Below are 19865 nucleotides of genomic sequence, written 5' to 3'. Positions count from 1 at the left end.
AAGACAAACCCAAGAAAGAAACCAACAGGACTCCACTGGCCATCACATACAGCCCCCAGCTAAAACCCCTCCAACGCATCATCAGGGATCTACAACCCATCCTGGACAATGATCCCACACTTTCACAGGCCTTGGGTGGCAGGCCAGTCCTCGCCCACAGGCAACCTGCCAACCTGAAACATATTCTCACCAGTAACTGCACACCGCACCATAGTAACTCTAGCTCAGGAACCAATCCATGCAACCAACCTCGATGCCAACTCTGCCCACATATCTACACCAGCGACACCATCACAGGACCTAACCAGATCAGCCACACCATCACCAGTTCATTCACCTGCACGTCCACCAGTGTAATATACACCATCATATGCCAGCAATGCCCCTCTGCTGTGTACATCGGCCAAACTGGACAGTCACTACGGAAAAGGATAAACGGACACAAATCAGATATTAGGAATGGCAATATACAAAAACCTGTCGGAGAACACTTCAACCTCCCTGGCCACACTATAGCAGACCTTAAGGTGGCCATCCTGCAGCAAAAAAACTTCAGGACCAGACTTCAAAGAGAAACTGCTGAGCTTCAGTTCATCTGCAAATTTGACACCATCAGCTCAGGATTAAACAAAGACTGTGAATGGCTTGCCAACTACAAAACCAGTGTCTCCTCCCTTGGTTTTCACACCTCAACTGCTAGAACAGGGCCTCATCCTCTCTGATTGAACTATCCTCATTATCTCTAGCTTGCCTGCATATATATACCTGCCCCTGGAAATTTCCACTACATGCATCTGAGGAAGTGGATATTCACCCATGAAAGCTCATGCTCCAAAATGTCTGTTAGTCTATAAGGTGCCACAGGATTTTTTTTGCAGCTTTTGTTGTAATAGTCACTGTGGCACACAATTCTTACTTCAAATTCATGGCTCACTTTTCAGTTCAAAACCCTAGTGACCCCAAATAAGTGCTAATGTTATGTGATCCAGAAATTGCATCCTCTTGGCATTTGAAATTGATGATCATTTTTGTGCTTAAAGATTCAGAGTTAGTGTTTGTGCAGACCTTGTTGTCTGCAATTTTGTGTGCTCTTTTTCTTGCTCGCTCTCTCTCTCTCTCTCTCTCGGCTACTTTGTTCCAAATTTTTTACTTTACTAAGAACACTTTATCAATAAAAAAGAAAATGTGTGGTAGAATCTGAGTATGAGGAAGCAGCATCTTAAAAGACAAAAAGAATCAATAATCTGTATCTCATAACAGTATCACTACAAAACAGATAAATTATACTCATGCTAATTATAATGCCTTGCACTTGCCTACTTAACACACTGTACTTTAAAAATAACCCATACCTCAAGTCTGTAACCTGAGTTTAATGCCGTATTTTTGTAGCTTGGAACAGGGCTGCCGAGAGGATTCAGGGGGCCTAGGGTCTTCGGCGGCGGGGAATTGCCACCGAAGACCTGGCACTTTGGCGGTGGGTCCCGGGGCGGAAGGACCTCCCGCTGCCGAATTGCAGCCAAAGACTCAGAGCGGAAGAAGCTTTGGGGGCCTGGAGAGCAGGACCCCACTCCAAGAGCCCCGAAAAACTCTCGTTGGGGCCCCTGTGGAGCCTAGAGCAAATTGCCCCACTGCCCCCCCACCACTACCAGGCAGCCCTGGCTTGGAAAAAAAGTAACAACAGCTGTATAAAATATTCAACAACTTTTCTTGTGGTCATTAATGTCTTGATTGTAAAAATACCCTGTTTATGTGCCAAAGAATTTCCAGTGTCATTCACTTCCTACTACAAATTTGTGGTTCATGGCCAAGATGTACCCTGAGGAACTGAGAGGAAGGGTTTGACACTCTATCCATCTTCAGGATAATTAGATCCCTTAGGGACAAAGGACAAATTGAGTAATAACAAAACACAAGCATCAATCTTCTAAAGAAAAACAACTGTATGTATTGACCCATTAGAAACCTGTAAAATAGGAAAGAAAATCACTGAACAGTTAGCCAAAGAGCAATCCATGCTGGTGATGCTTGGGAATTTTAAAAAAAATAAACCTAGCTCTCGTAGGGCACTGCTGTGAGAAATTATGCTTTACTTATGCAGCTCTACAGTAAGTCGGTCAGCCTACAGCACAATGTGTTATCTTTAACTTATTTCCTTAATAAGTAAAGAGAACAGAGGAAGGATTTTCACAGCTGGCAGTATATTAGCACTGCATCAGTTTTTGTCAAGGGAATACAGTTTTTAAGGTTGTTTTAAGTCTTGTTTAATTTTCTTAGTTTTTTAAATGGGGTCTTTTCCCCTAGGAGGATGGGAGGAAAGGGTCAGATGGGAGATCAGAATCTGTTGCCAGCCCACGCTTAGTTATGTATCAGACACCAGAACAGGTCTCACCATAAAATTCACACAGCTCGCTGATTGCAGCTCTCAGGAACCTTCTTTGCTAAACTGAAGCATTTCAGATATTTTAAGTAAAAAGCATTTACAGAGTATTTCACAGGTTGAATGTCTCCCCACTAGTCACATTTCTCACAGACATCTATCATTACACCAAAATGAAGGCACGGATCCCTATATATTAAGGATTTATGAAGATACCCAATTTACAGCTAAGGGTATGATATTCTGGCTATATGTCTCTAACTAAATTTCTCTCACAGACCTTTTTCCTAGAGAGCCAGAGCACAATTAGTTAACAATGTACTTCTTAAAAAGTGACAGTGCATTCTTCTAAGTGTAAATAGCTTTTTTTTTTTTAAAAGTGATATCGCCCCATGCCAAGCATTCAAAGCTATCTGAAGTGCTTAGGCAGCAATTAAACAATAGATCACAACCTATGGACTGCCCTTACCCCATCTATCCTCAAAAGATGTATGCGGAGAGGTTCCCAATTTCTCGATAGACAACAACTCAAGAGCTATCTTTACTGTCTTGTATAGGGGCAAGCACAGAAGTGGTTCTTAACAATAAATAGTAATAATAATGTACATCTGTGACAGTCTGTACCCATGTTCATCCCTTTTACTGGACTGTGATACATTTTGTATAAAGTGGGCCATGTGAGATATCATTTGAAGACTCATAATTTGCTGACCATTACTGTCCAGGTAAAATTTGTTTGGTGACATTGTATGCAAAGTTGCAATATTCTACTGTATTGCATTACTAAAATGTGTTCCAGTTCTGGGGAGTGGCCACTCTCTGGCAAGAAGGAGGGTGTGGGTGAAAAAAACTATATTGTGACAAAGAAACAGCTCAGGGTTCCCATCCACACAGACATTTTGTCTCCTGAACCTCAGCTGGAGATGTTTCTTTAAGAAGAGAAAGAACTGTAAAAAGAGAGAGCAGACACCCCAAATTATTCCTCCCTCTCTCTGACCATGGCATCTACAACACCTGAAGAACAAAGGAAGCAACATTGGACTGGAGAAGGGGATCCTGACTGAATGTAGTTCAGCCAGCAAGATTGCTGTAATTTATGGTGAGAGAGCCCTTGGCTTTGAATTCACTTTAGTTTGCTAACTCAGGCATTAGCTGCCTTACTTTTATTTTTCTTGTAACCAATTCTGACATTTAATGCCTCATTACTTATATTCACTTTAAAGCTGTCTTTCTGTAGTTTGATAAAATAAGTTTACCTAAACCAGTGTATTTGAACTGAAATGTTTGGGAAACTCTTCTTGAGATAACAGGATTTGTGCATATCATTTTCTAAAACAACAGACTTAATATGAGCTTGTACTGCCTAGGAGAGAGCTGGGCAGTACAAGACGTACATTTCTGGGGAAACTCTGGAACGGGGAGTTTGCTGGTATCACTCTACAGTGTAATTCAAGAGTGGGTGGCTGCAGCACTCATACACTGTAACTGAGAATAATTGATATGCTGGAATCTGTGTATGAGCAGACCAGGATTGGTTGCTCTCGCAATTAAGCAATGTAAAAGGTACCCTAGGTTAGATAGCTGAGTGACACAGATGTTCATCAGTCCAGGCTGTATCTGGGTATGTCATAATATCCTGCCTTCCTTCCCCATGTAGTCTGTGTTCACAGGATCCAAGGTGCCCTCTCCTGGCACAATCTTATGTATTAATGCAACAATAAAGGCACAACAATGCTACAGTAAGAAAGGAAAGGTAAGGAGTGGGCAAAACGAGTATTAAATAAGCATTGTAGAAATGGGTATTTTCATGGCTAACAGGCCTGTATCACAGTACTGCCAAACCATAGAAAAGGTCTGCATCAAGGATGCATGTTTGTATTTACTATTTTAAAGTAATTAAAAGACCTGCTGCACAAAATCAAACCTAAGTAAGAACTAAGCATAAAGCGTCAAGGACTTGGTCTATATGCAAAACCCCTCAGTCACACATACTACTTCAGGTACACCTGGCTGAGAACTGATGGCCAAACATTTCATAAAACTTTGACATCTCCTTTCCAAAATCATTGCTCTCAGCTATGCCATTTTCTGCTCAGCATAATTGCTAGATGAACCTAATCACTGGATTTTTTTAAAAAAAAGTTTAAACATGCCCAGGAATAAAGAAAGGAAAAATAGTGCTGGTTTTATTCCCTCAAGTGAATAATCATGAGGGCATCTTTCTATTTATGGTTGAAAATTTCCAAGGAAAAACTACTTTAGCACAGGGTGCTGGTAAATACTGTCTTGAACTTGGTTTAAACTGGGCAAAATAATTGCTTCAGGGCCTAGCAAGTTCAGCAAACACAGAACGAATCTTTTCAAACTTTGGATACATGCATTCAAAACTTAGGAGTAGGCTTGGTTTAGCCATTACATCAAAGTTGGTCCTCTCCACAGAATGCTGTGTGACCAAATAGACCTGGACTGGTAACCTGTAACCCTGCATGTTTCTGACTGCTTAATGCTTCAAGCCTACAACTCTGCATTACTGTTGTTTTCATATAATCAAATGTTTTTGACTTGTTTATATAATATTGAAAACTGAAGTATGAGTCATGACATGTATAACTGTGTCGAGAAAATACTGAACCAAAACCTATACAGACATTCTGATGTTTAGTATTATAATTACATATATTAGTATTATGCCCACTGCAGTTTCACTTTGTATTTGTACAACCCTGAATTAATCTGCAAATCTACAGTCTTATGCAACCACAATTTGAATATGTACCTAAACTAAGTATAAAGTGGTGTGCATTAACAAAACTGTTTATAAAATAGAAAATGCCTTAAACTGGGACCAACTAGTTTCTCCTGGGGTGGTGAAAGCCATAATTTTACCTCGTAAAAACCATCCCTGGTAAATACTATGCCATCCCTGTTTCTATTACAAGGGTGTAGATTGGGCAAAACAGAATAGTAACTACCACTAACCAGGAGTGACAAGAACTGCTGAAGAAAATAGTGTGTTTTTGACACAGTCATTGTTAAAGCAGTCATAGAAGTCAGTAGAGAGACCTCATTCTTATGAAGTGAGAACAAAATACACAGTGGCTGGAAAGAACAGAGCATGCATGTCCACAAATGGCATCCTCCTAAATGATGAAATTACCTGAAATGACCCCTTACCTTGGAGAGCCTGTAGAGTATGAGTCTGTACAACAATACAGAGCTGCAGAACCAGCTGCGGTGCACTTTCCAGAAACGTGGCTAGCAAGTGCAGCATACTCACATCTGCATACTCATACACCATTTTCCAATAAAACCGCCATCTGTCGTTCTCTCCACTCTGTCGACTGCGGATACCTAAGTATATTGTGTGGAAATACCTAGAAATAAGAGAGAGATTAAGAAGACACTGCAGAATATTTTACAAGCACCATTTTTACTCTAAACTAACCCACCCTGTGCCAACATGCTCCAGGATAATTAATGGAGGGAATTATATTCAGAAGGGACACAATATTCTAGTTCATAATATTTTGTTCAGTGGAAAACAAAACAAAAATTATCTTAAAAAAGCCATTTTTGAAAGCTTAGCACCTTTGTTTTATGTGTTAAATGCATTCTATTACTTTCAAAGATAAGGTATTTGAGGCTGAAACAGAAAAACTGAGCTCCTCTATGGCCTTCTGCAAAACCCAATGAAAGAAATGGAAAGACCTACTAACTTTGGTGAGCTTTGGCTCAGGTACAAATGCCCTAAACCTGCAACAAGCTCTGCTTGGGAAGACCCTTACATTCACATAGACCCATACTGACTTAATTGAGACTCTGTGTGGGCAGAGTCATCCAGCATACATGGAGCTAATTGTAGGATCAGGGTCTTAAAGAGTTGCTGTGCTCATTAGTCCTCTTTTCCACAGTGAGAGGAAGGATGAATAAATTACTAATCTTGGCCATCTTAAAATATTTGTATGGTATTCTGGATATGTTTTGAAAGGGGGGCAGCTACAAATTCCCTTTCCCATGTAGAAGCACTAGCCCCTATTCAGATGGTTTATATATAAGAGCAGCAGAGGGTGGGACCAGAATCAGCACCTGCTTGAAGACAACAGGCTGCTGCTACAGACAGCAGTAACCTGAAGATGAACAGAGGTGGATGGAAAACACATGTGCTTATCATAGTCTGAGGGAGACAGAGGACAAGCACCAGGCTAGCAACCAAATAAATGGAAAGCAGCAGGTGTAGGACCAACTGGTTTTGTTGGAGGCAAAGGGATGGTTGCTGATGGACAGTGAAGCTACCCAGTCACTGAGAACTCTCCCATGTTCTTTGCAGAGACTATAGCAGCTGCTGGGACACCTGTGCTCTCTCCTGTGTGGCCTTTGATCTGCTGTCAGGAAGGAAACTTTGAGTCTTTTCTGCCAGCCACCTCTGTTACCTGCAGGAGAAGGAGAGCCTGTTTCATTCCTACAGAGGACTGGAGGCAGGTGCCAGGATGAGAACGGAACTCAGTGGGCAGCTGCTGCAGTATGTGCTGGGGGCGGGGGGCAATACGACACAGGAAGAAGTTCAGTGGCCAAGTGGTTTCTTTGTCAGCAGGGTCTTGCCCAGCTCCCCCTGTCTATCCCATCCCTCTCCTGCTCCATAATCATTCCATTTATTAGGACAGGAAAGCTTCCCCCCTTGCTGACTAAGCAACACCTGAGAGTGGGCACAGGTGTTCTTCTCCTTACTCCTACCCCAATCTAACTCAGGCAGTTTTTGCTACAATGAAGCATCAGCATCTTGTCATCTTTATGCAGGTGCTGCTGACTTAATTTCTGCTGCTGCTGGTCCTGCCCCTGACAGACCAAACTATCCAAGCAGAAGGAGAGGTTGGGGGAGGGGAGGAAAGAGAAGGGAAGAAAAACGTAAAGTTAATCAGTGGTCCCAGAGCAGTTGAGGTACAAGTTTAGTTTGTTTTCAAACTGACCTAAATTAGCAGTTTACTCACTATGACCCTCTTTGTTTCCAAATTGGAGAGTCAGTTAAACAGTGTTACTGCCTGAATGGAATTTTCTGATATGGATAACAGGGGTGCATCTGGCTACCCACAAAATCCATGCATCCCACTGAAGGAGGAGGTATCTGAGTAGATATGAGGACTTTATCACATTCACTTTTAAGTGTTATGTATCACAAAATCCATCCAGCCAATCATGGTACTGTAATTAATAACTTAAATATTAATTAATTAATCATTTTAATTTGATGAGATAAAACAAACACTGCAACACCCCTCCCACTTTCCACTCCCCACCTCAAAAGCCCCCATAACAAAACTGAGTTAGCACAGCAAGACAGGGTCTTGATTTACAGGCAACATACAGCCTCACTTCACTCTCAGGCTCTAACTTCAACTGCATCTGACAGGATTTCTGAACTCTGTGACATAGAATATTCCAGGCACAGTCACCACGGTGTCAGTTCACATAGTAAAATCACCGCTATCCTCTCCCCAGTGGCAGGGATGGGCAGTGAGTGGAGCTGCAGCCTGCACCCACTCATTGTACCCCAAACAATGGGGACATAGTCTAGAGAAATGTTGGTGTTAGCAGGGCTGAGTCTGCAGTACTGGATGCTCCTCAATGCATACCACAGTAGTGCGTGAGAAAAATGTAACTTAACATTGCCTAAGTCAGCTTTGGCCTTTGCCCACGTTGAGTGTTGTAGTGGAGGTGGGACAAAGCAGCAATTAGCTGCACAGGGATGGCGCAAAGCAACAATAAACTACATGGTGATTGGCTGGCAAAGAACACAATCCAGGAAGGAACAATGAGGCAACAGAAGGCATATGGCAACATCACAGTGATGATCAAGACAGCAACCTTGCCATCTCAGATGACTTAGAGAAGGCAACAAAACAACAAGAACTATGTGGGCATGAGCATGATGAGATAACTGGAGGCACAATGCAGTATTATGGTAAATGTTGGGCAGAGTGAGGAATGACATCAGTATAAGGCTCAGAAAAACAAGCAGTAAATGGCTTGATTCCTATATCTAGAAGCAAATTGTTCTGTTACCACAGCCAGTCCACTGGCTGACAAGACACTCGGTCACAATGGACACAATGGCTCCTGGACCAGACTCCAGAACCCCGCAGCACAATACAGTCAGCTGTGTCTCTTGTACACCATATACTAAAAAAGTATAGCCACCGGTTTCTTCTGCTGTCCTCACCTCTCTCGAAGAAGCATACATAGGTGTATTGCACACCTATGCAAACACCATCTCCAGCATCCCTGTGGTAACATCACTCATTCTCACTTTTGGAATCACTAATAGCAGCCATCAGCAACCTTCCTTTTACAGTAATGGTGCGCTCCTAGTGGCAATACCACTTGCTGTTCTACATTTGCCTTATGACCAGTGATTTATGAGCACTTAACAACATAATTCCTCTCCCTTTGCACTTTACTATGCAACATGGGGCAGTGAGGTAGGTGATTGGGTAGCCCACCTGTATTTAAACAAGAATCAGAAACAGAAAATCTAGGGGAGATCACTATTCCTTTCTTACAGATTAGAGGCCAAGTTTTTAAATGAGGCCTCAACTTGGACTGTCTTTTTGCACCGGTATCACTACTGGTCAAACTAATTACAGGCAGAAATAAGCATTTACACACACAACTACTATTCCTGATTTAGGGGTACAATAAGGTAGTTAGACATCTAAAAATTATCCTTTGCAGTCACAATTATATCAGCAACTGATGTAATATTCCTGGATGTGGCTCTACATTATAGCTATATAATCCTTTTATTATTTGTTCTGCAGTAGCAACTGGAAGCTCCAGTCATAGACCAGAGCCCCACTGTGCCAAGCACTGTACAAACATACAATAAAAAAGACTATCCTGGACCCAGTCATTTTGCTTCTGTTTGTTGTGTATGTCTATCCGGTTTGTCTGTGTATATGAATACCTCAAAGACATGGATCAGTGACTTTTAGTGGTTAGTAATTAAGCACCAGAAAAGGTTCACAGTTGAGTAAAGATATTCATAATATAAAATGGTTTTGGTCAACCCAGAAGAGCCTAGCTATATCCAGAGATATGAAAGCAGCATATATCATTTAATTATTAATTATCATTATAGCAGTAATTCATAGAGACCTGAACCAGGTTGGGAGACACATTGTCCTTTTCTCCAAATGGAAGTGGAACAAACAACAGGCTGGGGGCAGAGACAGAGGACAAGTAATAGCATATTTAGTGTAACAAGGTTACCAGATCCCATGATTTATCTGAAGTCTTGTGGTGTTCCATGATTTTCTTAAAGCCCCAGCTGCTAGCATCAAGTGATTATATGAGAATCTTGGATTTCATTACAGAAAACGTTCTAGCCCTCATACTTGTGGAGAAAAGCTTGAAAACATGAACTGACTATGACCTAAAGGCTCAGAAACCAAAAAGAACCTACATTTACTTTTTTTAAATCAATTCTCATGATTTTTTAAGTCAAATGCATGATTTTTGGGCTTGACTCATGATTTATAAAATGGTGGGGGTTGGTAATATTGATATAAACAAGCGGCAAGATGAGGTAGCAGTAATCAAAAAGCTTGCCACCTGCATAATTATTAGATGGCATCATATATATATGGCATAATTTTCTTTTTATCCTCTAAGGCAACAGAAAATGTTCTTATCCCAACAAAGCACTGGAAGAGTCCTAATTTATTTTGGTTCACCATTATGCAGCACAACAAACTGATCACTGATTAAATGTGACCCTGAAGGACTTATGTTTGGGGCAAGACATTGGCCTGCATCATGGTTCCCTCATACTAAATATGGGACAGAGGAGAACTCAAAAACAAGTAGGAAAGTTGGATAGTCCTTGCATTGATCCCAAAAAAATGTTAAAGGAGAAAGAAACCGAGACCAAGAAGACCTGTGCATCTGATGATCTAGAAAGGTATATTTATGGGCTGAGGAAATTGTGGCTTTCTCTCTGATATGAATACTTCCCTCCAGCGCTGCCCTCCATGGTCAAGAGCCCTGGACTTATTTGCCACATCATTAAAGTTTCTGCCCCTCAGCATAACTCACACACTCACATTTGAAATTTTTTGGGTGACATTTTAATTATGTGACTAAAGTATGCCCAAGTGCGGCTTAATTTAGATGCAACAAGGTAATTATATGAGAATACCAAGTACTTATAATAGTGCTTTCAACTACAAAGTGCTTTACATACATTAATTAATTAACTAGGCTGCACATACAGAAGCTTGCAGGGTTCAATCTATTTGACCAATCCCTTGTTGTCAGAAGAAGATACAGTAATTTATTCAAGAAAGGCAGCCTGAGGTGAGCTCTTGATGTCCAGACTGGGGAGCAGGTATCTATTTTTTATGCACAGGCATAACTCCCTCCTTCCTCCCCTGATTTTATTAATGCTGGATCTGGTCCTAAATACACCGGTGAGACTTTAACCCCCACTTCAGCCCCTTTACACTGCAAACAAGGGCCGGAGCAGCATCAAGGCAATCTAATAGCACTGTTTCTGGCTGTGGGATATTTCCCCTGGCTGCAGGCTCTATGGAAGACTGCTTTCTGCGGACACTTTTGCAAGCAGCGGGCAGGGTGGGAGGGCAATTTGAGGCAGTGCTGCAGTCATAGGCTGTCCTAATTTAGGAAGGCTATCCTGGGGCAATATCCTGGCCCCGCTGATGCTGATGGGAGTTTTGCCATTGACTTAATAGAGTTAGGATTTCACCTATAGTTTGCCTCACAGTATTGTAATAAACTGGATAGTGGTGTAAACACCACTTCCCTCTACTGGAAGGTTTCAAAGCTGCTCTGTAATAGGCACTGTTCTGCAAACAATAATTCCCCTTTAACACAAATAGCAAAGGCCTGATATTTTGAAGCAGGACTGAAAATCCAAATTCTAGGTGCTCATGGATGTGTTACAGTATGAAATGCCATAAATTTGTCTTATGCTTGTGGGGTAGAATTTTGTGTAGTTTGCTACATGTAGTTTGCCAGATCATCATTTTTCAGTGCTCTGAGCCCCAGTCAGACAACCCTCCACCTTGTTTGTGGATGGTTGGTCAGAAATCAAGATGTCAGATTTCACAGAACTGAAGAGCTCTATTCAGTTCCTTTTCATTCTGATTCTGAAAAATGTGAGCCAGTCAGTGCAATTCCAGTCAGACTATAGCTCTGAGTGTTTTCTGCTCTAGATTTTCATCATTATGAAACCATTTATCTTAGGGTAATACATGGAGAACTCTTCTGGAAAGAACTCTTCAGTTTGGAAGTGTCAGATAGTATATTGCTACCATGTGCTTAATCTGAAAAGTCTTTAGGAAGATACACGACTGAGACAACATTTGCATTTTTTGGAAAAATGGAAATATATTGATTTCATGCTTCATAGAGTCCATATTTGTGACAATTGTCTATGTCAGCAGAGGACGTTTGCTTGTGTTAGATAATCTATTGAAACACTTATAGGAAGATCAAAATCATTAATGGCCAGTTGCAGCTATTCTAGACATTTATTCTGATGTCTAATTTGCTTCATGGATCAAACAGTACATTAAACAATTTATCCATATAATAAACAGATGCTTTTTCTACTGTTTGAGAAGTATGGAGAGTAAGAATCTCTACAGCAATGCTTAAAAAATAGTAGAATAAATAGCAATTCAAATAAGTGGTATTTTCTTCTGTTGCCTAGCTACCAGAGGAAACTTTACTATATTTTTACCTCAACAATAGCTGCTGTTGAATAACAAGACATTTTGCTTTTAATGTACCTTTTTTATTGGGTGTGTCTGAATACTGAAAAACAAAAACAAAAAACTTTGTTTCCTTAACAGGAACATGCTAACGTTTTTCTTTTTGTTCTGGAGAACAGGGTAAATCTCTTCAGATTTTATTCCTATATCTCACAAGGAAGGCTTCAGCAGGTGATTTTTAATTTTCATTCCAAATTATTTTTCATTAGGAACATTAATGTTTAATGTGGAAAAGGAAATTGAAATAGATTCTGTAGCAGAGGAATGCTCCGAATTTGCCTAACGGTCATGCTGAAAACGTGCCAGCCATTAGAAGTCTGCACTTAATTTACCTAGAAGTAAGACTGCAGATGTCCTTAACATTAATAGTGTGTTTTGGTCCATGAAGGCCTACTAGGAGCAACGCATAAGAATCTCTAGAGTGCAGCTGTCATAAACTGATAGTTAAGGGTTAATGTCTCTTTTACCTGTAAAGGGTTAAGAAGCTCAGTAAACCTGGCTGACACCTGACCAGAGGACCAATAAGGGGACAAGATACTTTCAAATCTTGGTGGAGGGAAGTCTTTGTTTGTGCTCTTTGTTTTGGGGGTTGTTCGCTCTTGGGACTAAGAGGGACCAGACGTCAATCCAGGCTCTCCAAATCTTTCTGAATCAGTCTCTCATGTTTCAAAATTGTACGTTAACAGCCAGGCAAGGTGGATTCGTTTTATTTTTGTTTTCTCAACTTGTAAATGTCCCTTTTTTGCTGAGAGAATTTTACCTCTGCTTGCTGTAACTTTGAACCTAAGGCTAGAGGGGGTTCCTCTGGGCTATATGAATCTGATTACCCTGTAAAGTATTTTCCATCTTGATTTTACAGAGATGATTTTTTTTTACTTTTCTTTCTTTAATTAAAAGCTATCTTTTTAAGAACCTGATTGATTTTTCCTTGTTTTAAGATCCAAGGGGATTGGATCTGGACTCACCAGGGATTGGTGGGGGAAAGGGAGGGGAGATGGTTCATTTCTCCTTGTTTCAAGATCCAAGGGATCTGGATCTGTGTTCACCAGGGAATTGGTGAAGCCTCTCAAGGCTGGCTGCCCAGGGAGGGGAAGGTTTTGAGGGGGACAAGAAGTGATCCAGACACAGAAATTTCTGGATGGTGGCACAGTTACCAGATCTAAGCTAGTAATTAAGCTTAGAAGTGTCCATGCAGGTCCCCACATTTGTACCCTAAAGTTCAGAGTAGGGAAGGAACCTTGACAGCAGCAGGCAGGGCATTACATTCATGGTTATAGGGATCTTAATTAACTAGAACCAGTGCTTGCAGTGGGACTGTTTCCCTGCTCCTTCCCCACTATGGTGACAGACTCATGCTGCCTCTCTGAAATGCTCCTAAGACTCTTCTGGTGGAGGAGTGGCAACCCCCTAGTACCTTGGGAGGGCGAAGAGGGGTTATCTGACACACGATACATCTAACATAAGGTGAGAAATGGAAAATACAGGTGCTGGAGAGACAGGTTGAGTGGAGGAAGGTTTACCCTTAATGGTTTGAGTTAGTCAGTTCAAGAGTCCGAGCAAATCTACATAGGATAGTTCACTGACAATTTTGTTAGTGAAACCTTCAGTGTTGAGTTCACGAACTGCTGGTGAACCTCACCCTGGGTAGAGCTCTAACAGTCCTAGCTCTAGTCCCTACAGGAACCTGGGCTGCTGGTTAGCCATACTGACATGTTTGTGTTCCTTTAAGGCAGGGGTGGGCAAACTACAGCTTGTGGGCTGGATCCGGCCTGTCATGGCTTTGGATCTGGCTCACTGGATTGCCAGCCCCATGATGCCATGGGGCTAAGGTGAGCTCCCTGCCTGCCGTGGCCCCACACCACTCCTGGAAGCTGCCACCCTGCAGCCCGTGGGAGGGTGGGAGTGGGGTGCAGAGGGCTCCGCATGCTGCCCTTGCCTGTGGGTGCCTCTACCAAAGCTCCCATTGGCCAGGAATGGGGAACCGTAGCCAATGGGAGCCTTGGGGGAGGTACCCACAGGTGAGGACAGCGCACGGAGCCCTCTGCCCCCCACCGGGGGCTGCAGGGATGTGATGGACACTTCCGGGAGCGATGCCAAGCCAGGGCAGGCAGGGAGCCTACCTTAGTCCTGCTGTGTGTTGCTGCCATCCCGGAGCTGCTCCAGGTAAGCAGGGCCGGGTCGGAGCCTGCACCCTGAACCCGTCTTGCACCGCAACCCCTGCCCTGAGCCCCCTTGTGCACCCCGCACCCCTCCTGTGTCCCAACCCCTTGCCCTGAGCCCCTTTCTGCACACTGCACCCCCTCCTCCACCCTGCACTCCCTCCCACACCCCAATCTCTTGCCCCAGCCCTACATTCACCTGCATGCAATTTCCCCACCCAGATGTGGTCCTTGGGCCAAAAAGTTTACTCACCTCTGCTTTAAGGGGATCAATCTGCCTTTTGGGAGAACTCAGTCTCTCAAGCTCAGAATGCATGCACAGGACTGGGAGCTATGGCTCACCAGAGTCCAACAGAAGCTCATTATTAAAGCAGGGAGGAAAAGCCTGGAACACCACTTACAAAGACCAGGAGTAGCAGTATTGGTACCAATATCAGAGATTGAGACCTAGTGGGCTAAAGCAGGGTGGTTCAACCTTTTCTATGCTGTGGGCTGGATGCAAGTTGTAAGGCACCTCCACGGGCCCCTGGGCTAGAACATTTTTATTCCCATAGATCCGTTGTATTTAGGACTGTCAACCAAATGCAAAAAATAATCATGATTAATCGCACAATTAATAGCGCTGTTAAACAATAATAGCATACCATTTATTTAAATATTTTTGGATGTTTTCTACATTTTCAAATATGTTGATTTCAATTACAAAACAGAATACAAAGTGTACAATTCTCACTTTATATTTATTTTTTATTACAAATATTTGCACTGTAAAAACAAAAAAAAAGTATTTTTCAATTAACTTATTACAAGTACTGTAATGCAATCTCTTTAGCATGAAAGTTGAATTTACAAATATAGAATTATGTACAAAAAAACTGCATTCCAAAACAAAACAAATGTAAAACTTTAGGGGCTACAAGTCCACTCAGTCCTACTTCTTGTTCAGCCAACCACTCAGACAAACAAGTTTGTTTCCATTTGCAGGAGATAATACTGCCCGCTTCTTGTTTACAACATCACCTGAAAGTGAGAACAGGCATTTGCGTGGCACTGTTGTAGCCAGTATCTCAAGATATTTATGTGCCAGATGTGCTAAAGATTCATATGTCCCTGGATGCTTTAACCACAATTCCAGAGTACATATGTCCATGCTGATGACGGATCATGCTCAATAGTCATCCAAAGCAGTGCAGACCGATATGTTCATTTTCATCATCTGAGTCAGATGCCACCAGTAGAAGGTTGATTTTCCTTTTTGGTGGTTCAGGTTCTGTAGTTTCCACTTCGGAGTGTTGCTATTTGAATACTTCTGAAAGCATGCTCCACACCACATCCCTCTGAGATTTTGGAAGGCACTTCAGATTCTTAAACCTTGGGTCAAGTGCTGTAGCTATTGTGACATTTCAGTCTATTTGGTTTTATAAAAATATGCTAACGAGTGAATATAATGTAACTGGAATAGGTTCCAGGCAAATAGTCTCTTGCAAGGTATCATTACAAAGCTTATAATCTACTGAGTGTGATCATCCTATTTGTATAAATGTACCACTTCTGTATCTGAAACTAGAAATATGAAATATAACTCTGAGAGCCTCTTGTAATTATGCAAAGTGTGGGCAATTAATGGCCGTTTGGAATCTTGATGACTCCCATTAACCAGGACAATTGTCTGCAGATGGCTGTGTTTTACCTTTAAGTCTTCCCGTATACCTGTGTGCTGGCAAGTGGGCAATGAAGTCTTGCAGTGACATATGATCATGTCATATGAACTGGAATCCATCTTTAACCTGGTGCCTTTCCATTGAGAAGCAGAGGGTGGGAACCCAGAGAGGGACAAAGGATTCCCACCTTATGCAAAAGATATATAAATGGGTGGAACAGAACAAAGTGAGAGGAGTCATCCTGAAGAATCCTGTTGCTATCACCTGAGCTTGAAGAAGAGCTATACGAGGAGAAAGAATTGTGCCCAGGCCTGGAAGGTGTCCAGTCTGAGGAAAACACTTACTGAAGCATCTCTGAGGGTGAGATTATCTGTATTCAATTTGATTAGACATAGATTTGCACGTTTTATTTTATTTTGCTTGCTGACTTACTTTGTTCTGTCTGTTACTACTTGGAACGACTTAAATCCTACACGCTGTATTTAATAAAATCTCTTTTTACTTATCAACTCAGAATTAATACTGTATTAATACCTGGAGGAGCAAACAACTGTGCATATCTCTCTATCAGTGTTATAGAGGGCAAACAATTTATGAGTTTACCTTGTATAAGCTTTATAAAGGGTAAAATGGATTTATTTGGGTTTAGACCCCATTGGGAGTTGGACATCTGAGTGTTAAAGATAGGAACACTTCTGTTAGCTGCTTTCAGGTAAACCTGCAAATTTGCGGCAAGTAATTCAGAACCTGGGTCTTTGTTGGAGCAGACGGGAGCATCTGGCTCAGCAAGACAGGGTGCTGGGGTCCCGAATGGCAGGGAAAGCAGGCGCAGAAGTAGTCTTGGCATTTCGGGTGGCAGCTCCCAAAGGGGGTTCTGTGATCCAACCCATCACAGCTAACTTTAGAAATTGCACATTAGTACCTTCTTTGTGTTTTGTCAAATCTGCAGTGAAAGTGTTCTTAAAATGAACAACATGCGCTGGGTCATCATCCGAGACTGCTATAACATGAAATATAAGACAGAATGCAGGTAAAACAGAGAAGGAGACATACAATTCTCCCTGAAGGAATTCAGTCACAAATTTAATTAATACATTATTTTTTAACGAGTGTCATCAGCATGGAAGCATGTTCTCGGGAACAGTGGCCAAAGCATGAAGGGGCATACGAATGTTTAGCGTATCTGGCATGTAAATATCTTTCAATGCCAGCCAAAAAAGTGCCACGCAAACTCCTGTTCTCACTTTCAGGAGACATTGTAAATAAGAAGCGGGCAGCATTGTCTCCCATAAATGTAAACAAACTTGTCTGTCTCAGTGACTGGCAGAACAAGAAGTAGGACTGAGTGGACTTGTAGGCTCTAAAATTTTACATTGTTTTTTGAGTGCAGCTATGTAACAAATAAAATCTACAGTGTAAGTTGCACTTTCATGATAAAGAGATTGCACTACAGTACGTGTATGAGGTGAACTGAAAAATACTATATCTTTTGTTTGTTGTTTTTACAGTGCAAATATTTGTAATAAAAATAATAATATAAAGTGAGCACTATACACTTTGTATTCTGTTGTAATTGAAATTAATATATTTGAAAATGCAGAAAAACATCGAAAAATATTTAAGCAATTTCAATTGGTATTCTATTATATAACAGCATGACTAATCATGATTAATTGTTTTAATCGTGATTAATTTTTTTTTAGTTAATCACATGAATTAACTGCAATTAATTGACAGTTCTAGTTGTAATGCATTTCCTTTGGCACATACCCTGAGAGTGAGAGGGAAAGATGTATGTCTACACTATGAAATTAAGTCGATTTAATAGAAGTCGATTTTTTAGAAATCAGTTTGATACAGTCGATTGTGTGTGTCCCCACTAAGTGCATTAAGTCAGCAGTGTATGTCCACAGTACCAAGGCTAGCGTTGACTTTCAGCACATTGCATTGTGGTAGCTATCCCACAGTTCCTGCAGTCTCTGTCGCCCACTGGAATACTAGGTTGAGCTCCCAATGCCTGATGGGGCAAAAACATTGTGCGGGTGGTTCTGGGTACATGTCATCAGGCCTTCCTCCCTCCATCCGTGAAAGCAATGGCAAAAAATAATTTCTCGCCTTTTTTTCCTGAGTTACCATGTAGACTACATACCACGGCAAGCAAGGAGCCCACTCAGCTCACCATCACTGTATGTTTCCTTGGTGCTGCTGGCAGATGTGATACTGCAGTGCTACACAGCAGCATCCCCTTGCCTTGTGGATGACAGACGGTGCAATACGACTGCTAACTGTCATCATGTCCCGTGGGTGCTCCTGGCTGACTGCAGTTAAGTTGGTCAGGGGTGCCTGGACAAAAATGGGAATGACTCCAGGTCATTCTCTTCTTTAAGTTTCATCTAATGGAGATTCAGTCCTGCCTGGAATATCATGCCAGCTGGAGGCTTCTGCCTCAGGCTGCTCTCCCAGTCAGCAGCACTGTGCAGTCACTCCTACCCCAGCCTGCCCCTTGCTCCCGTGGCTCATGAAGCCTGGACAGTAGTAAGGAGCAGTTCAACTATAGGCTGAGCAAGCGCATAATGGTGGTAGAATGTGCCTTTGGACGTTTAAAAGCTCGTTGGCACAGTTTACTGACTTGTTTAGACCTCAGCAAAACCAATATTCCCATTGTTATTACTGCTTGCTGTGTGCTCCACAATATCTGTGAGAGTAAGGGGGAGATGTTTATAGCGGGGTGGCTGGTTGAGGCAAATCATCTGGCCACTGATTATGCACAGCCAGACACCAGGACGGTTAGAAGAGCACAGCAGGTTGCACTGTGCATCAGAGAAGCTTTGAATATCAGTTTCAAGGCTGGCCAGGCTATGGTGTGAAAGTTCTGTTTGTTTCTCCTTGATGAAAACCCGTCCCCTTGGTTCACTCTACTTCCCTATAAGCCAACCGCCCTCTCCTCCCCCCTTTGATCTCCATTTGAAGAGCCAATAAAGTCATTCATGCATTCTTTATTAATTTGTCACACAAATGGGGGGATAATTGCCAAGGTAGCCCAGGAGGGGTGAGGGAGGAGGGAAGCACAGGGGTGGGGTAGTTGAAGAGGCAGCTCATCATAGAAGTGGCATGTCTGAGGCTCTGACCCAGAGTGGCCATTTGCCTCTCTGGTTCTTTGGTAGGTTGCCTGAGCTCTCTAAGTTTCACGTGGCACTGCTGCGGGTCCCTGTTATAACCTCTGTCCTTCATGCCCTTGGAGATTTTTTCAAATATTCTGGCATTTCGTCCTTTGGAACAGAATTCTGATAGCACGGATTCATCTCCCCATACAGTGATCTGATGCAGAACCTCCGATTCGGTCCATGCTGGAGCTCATTCCAAAGTTTACGGGGCTTTTCCTGTCTACCTGGCCAGTGCATCTGAGTTGAGAGTACTGTCCAGAGTGGTCACAATGGAGCACTCTGGGATAGCTCCCAGAGGCCAATACTGTCGAATTGCAGCCACACTACCCCTAATTCGACCCAGCAGGGTCGATTTCAGCACTAATCCCCTCGTCAGGGAGGAGTATAGAAATCACTTTTAAGAGCCCTTTAAGTCAACAACAATGGCTTTGTCATGTGGACAGGTGCTGGGTTAAATCGATCTAACACTGCTAAATTCGACTTAAACTCATAGTGTAGACCAGGACTCAGCCTCACTACACTAGTATATACTGGTTTGGATTTGGTCTGTGTCACTCTTGAGTCCTAGCATCTAATCTCACACATAGGAGCAGCAGGAGCTATCTGGCTCATTATCTGAATTATCTATTGCCAGACCACCACAACAGCAAAAGATACTGTAGTGGGAATTGTCTGCCCTTTCTAATTCCTGAATTGAAAAGACAGAAATAAGA

The 19865-nt window shown here is 42.2% G+C and overlaps 1 protein-coding gene across 3 annotated transcripts in view; it reads right to left on the bottom strand.

Annotated features, from left to right (window-relative positions):
* XKR4 (XK related 4) overlaps positions 1-19865 on the bottom strand; it is a 422655-nt gene that overhangs the window by 176214 nt on the left and 226576 nt on the right. For all 3 annotated transcript variants that reach the window (XR_007772444.1, XR_007772445.1, XM_050938884.1), the window contains exon 2: positions 5555-5754. Coding sequence is in view for 1 of the 3 variants with exons in the window: in XM_050938884.1 (XP_050794841.1) it covers positions 5555-5754 (200 nt within the window). In the remaining 2 variants the exon portion in view is untranslated. The remainder of the gene's footprint in view (positions 1-5554; positions 5755-19865) is intronic.

The sequence above is a fragment of the Gopherus flavomarginatus genome, chromosome 2, assembly GCF_025201925.1.
Source record: "Gopherus flavomarginatus isolate rGopFla2 chromosome 2, rGopFla2.mat.asm, whole genome shotgun sequence".
NCBI lineage: Eukaryota > Metazoa > Chordata > Testudines > Testudinidae > Gopherus > Gopherus flavomarginatus.
The sequence above is the reverse complement of the archived record's forward strand: the minus strand, read 5'-3'. Positions and strand labels throughout refer to the sequence as shown.